This window comes from Dipodomys ordii, unplaced genomic scaffold, assembly GCF_000151885.1.
Source record: "Dipodomys ordii isolate 6190 unplaced genomic scaffold, Dord_2.0 Scaffold29, whole genome shotgun sequence".
Lineage (NCBI taxonomy): Eukaryota > Metazoa > Chordata > Mammalia > Rodentia > Heteromyidae > Dipodomys > Dipodomys ordii.
This window is the reverse complement of record NW_012267245.1, coordinates 955098-958440: the sequence shown is the minus strand read 5'-3', so window position 1 is coordinate 958440 and position 3343 is coordinate 955098. Positions and strand designations below refer to the sequence as shown.

General features: G+C 56.4%; 1 protein-coding gene across 1 annotated transcript in view; it reads right to left on the bottom strand.

Annotated features, from left to right (window-relative positions):
* Neurl1b (neuralized E3 ubiquitin protein ligase 1B) overlaps nt 1-3343 on the bottom strand; it is a 100928-nt gene that overhangs the window by 3733 nt on the left and 93852 nt on the right. Inside the window, exon 3 of the mRNA XM_013015966.1 lies at nt 430-596. Within this exon, the coding sequence (XP_012871420.1) occupies nt 430-596 (167 nt within the window). The remainder of the gene's footprint in view (nt 1-429; nt 597-3343) is intronic.

Here is a 3343-nt window from a genome sequence, read left to right as displayed (position 1 = left end):
CTTTTTGCTTATGTGGTGCTGAGGAATCGAACCCAGGGCCTCATGCATGCAAGGCAAGCGCTCTACCACTGAGCCACCTTCCCAGCCCCATTGGCTTAACTTTTTGAAACAGGTTTTGTACCTGGTGCTGGTGGCTCATGCATATCATCCTAGCTAATCAGGAGGCTGAGATCTGAGGATTGAGGTTCGAAGCCAATAACTGGGCAAGAAAGGCTGTGAGATTCTGATCTTAAGCATAACAGTTCAAGGAAAATACCCAGGCCCAGAGTTCCAGCCTCAGGACTTGCGCGCACATGTGCACGCACGCGCGCACACATGCACACACATTTTTGTATCTATCTTCCTTTGGATTGCTATGCCTTTTGTGTTTCCACCGCTCCCTGGGTAGAGAGGAGGACAGGCATCGATGTTGGCATGAGTCAGGCCTACCCCAGGTCCCCGAGCCCTTGCTGCGGTCCCCTTTTCCTTACCCAGGGATGACTCTGACTCAGAGGACGACTGATTGACACTGAAGGTCATGTCGGAATCGCTATCGTCCTGGGAGCCGCTGAGGGATCCGGATGGAGTCGTGGTAGCGGGACTGGACTGCAGCGTACCTGAGACACAAGGAGCCTCCGTGAGGGGCAGCAAGAAACTGGCTTGGGTGCCATTTTGCACCTCAGTTTCCCCATCTGTCCAGTGAGAGGACAGGAGTCACCTCCCGGGGTTCTGTGGAGGTCCAAGGAGCCCGTACAAGTCTTTGTTTCTGCATCTGGTCTCCACCCCAGTGAGAACTTCCACACCTTAACACCCCTGCAGTGGTCCAAGGAAGAGCCTGAATCTAAGGAAGCCCATTGAGGTCAATTCTATAATGTCCAGTAGCACTATCGGGACCCATTCCCCTGGGAGGTGGGAGCCGCCCCAGTGGGTGGCCTGCCGGCCTACCTGAGCGTGCAGCAAACACAGGGCTAACTTGAGTGTGGAGACTGAGAGCTAGGCGTCTCATGCTGTCAACACCTAGATCCAGCTGTTCCTGAATCCCTTCAATACACTTCCAGACTTCTGAAGTTCTAGTTGCTTAGGACACTGGGTATCTCCTCCTCCTCCTTTTTTCTTTTTTTGGGCATAACTCCCTGATCCCAGACTGCTAGTGTAGTCCATATTGAAGGAGTTTTCTTTCTCAAGCTCTTGTGATGAGTTCAGGCCCTAACAGCTTCTTGCTTAGCATGAAGACAGCTGCACCTCTTTTAGGTTACCGAGGAAGGATGGTGGTCAGAGAATGGGGTGCAGGGTGGCTCTGAGATTCAGGATCAAATGAACAGCTTTCTGGTCTTCAAAAGCAAGGATTTTCCTTCTTTTTCTTTCTGACCATTTGAATCTCTTTCTCTTACTTCAGGGAGTGCAGGGGTGGGGTGGGGTGAGGAAAGGTTACAGACTTAGTTTCTGCAGAGCTGAGATTGTGGCTGTGCTTGATCGTTCTCCAGACACCCCAAACCAATATCTAAGAAGAGCCCAGCAGATAACCACCCCTGACATGCTGTTCCTCCTCAGCCTGTGTCAGAGGCCCAGTGGAGAAACTGAGGCTCAGGAGGGTCTGGGATTTGTGTCACATCCCCATCGCTAACCAGCTATGGATGTGATTCTGGACTGTCACATAATCAGATTTTTAACTGTCTGTGGATAGGAAGAATGACATCAATCTCCTTGGGAGCATATAGGGAGAGGAGACAATGCATGAAGTGTTGGCCATTTTTGCTAATTGCTGGGCCTTGTCTTGGGGACCCTGACAGGAGATCTGTGCTCTCTGGGGTGACTCAAGCCCCAGAGCTGGAGGAGAAGGTCGGCCCTACCCGGCATCTATGAATTCCTTCCTTAGAAAGGTGAGGGCCCTATTCTTGGTATTAAGAGCCAAGCGGAGAGTCCTATCAAAATGGGATGGCTCAAGGCTCCACGATGATATTTCGCTTCTCTTTTGCATCTACCATTGAATTTACATCCTACACTTGATATTATGCATTGCATCTGAATACAGCAAACTATAACAAGAGGAGTAATCGTGGCGTTCTCCGCCACCCCCTCCCATTTACAGACAGCCTTTCTAGGTTGGTGGTTTACTAAGCGTGGCATTACGAAGCGCCAGTATCTTGGGGCACCCGGGGTGAGTGACAGGTGCTGGAGGCTGAGACCCTCAGGCCTGGGGGACAGACTTGAATAGAGGCAGGGTCTGGAATGGAGACGTGTGCAGAGGGGCGGAGGTGGGGGCTGGATGGGGGCGGTACCAGGATGAGGAGGGGTGGAGTCTTCGGCGGGGCGGGGCCAGACAGGGGCGGGGCCTGTAGAGGGCCAATGATGGGGTGTGTAGGGAACTGGGAGGGGCAGGACCAGGGTTGAATCTATAGGACGGCCTGATGTGGGCGGGGCCTGGGGTGGAGAGGGAGGGGCAGGGTCGTCTATGGGGTGTACGGGGGCGGGGTCTGTGGCAGGGCGGGGTTACACCGGGTGTGGCTTCTGCAGGGGTGTGGGGGGCCTACAGTGAGATGAAGTCTAGCCTGTGGTGGGGCACGAGGAGGGGCGGGGCATGGTCGGGAGAGGGGCGTGGCCTAGTGTGAGATGAGGCCTGGGTGGCAGGGGGGAAAAGGGGCGGGACCTAGAGTAAGAGGTCTGGTGTGGGGCGGGGCATGGTGGGGCGAGGGGCGTGGCCTAGTGTGATGATCCCTGGGTGGCATGGGGAGGAAAGGGGCGTGGCCTCGAGTAAGAGGAGGCCTGGCATGGGGCAGGGCATGGTAGGGAGAGGGGCGTGGCCTAGAGTCAGATAAGGGCTGGTGTGGGGCGGGGCATGGTGGGGAGAGGGGCGTGGCCTAGTGTGAGATGATCCCTGGGTGGCATGGGGAGGAATGGGGCGTGGCCTAGAGTAAGAGAAGCCTGGTACGGGGCGGGGCCTAGAGTAGAAAAGGGGCGGGGCCTAGAGTAAGAGGAGGCCTTGCATGGGGCGGGGCATGGAGAGGTAAAGGGGCGGGCCTAGAGTAAGAGCTCTGGTATGGGGCGGGGCATGGTGAGGAGAGGAGCGTGGCCTAGTGAGATGAGGCCTGGGTGGCATGGGGAAGAAAGGGGCGTGGCCTAGAGTAAGAGGAGGCCTGGCACAGGGCGGGGCATGGAGTAGAAAAGGAGCGGGGCCTAGAGTCAGATAAGGGCTGGTGTGGGGCGGGGCATGGTGGGGAGAGGGGCGTGGCCTAGAGTCATAAGGGCTGGTGTGGGGCGGGGCATGGTGTGGAGAGGGGCGTGGCCTAGAGTCATAAGGGCTGGTGTGGGGCGGGGCATGGTGTGGAGAGGGGCGTGGCCTAGAGTCATAAGGGCTGGTGTGGGG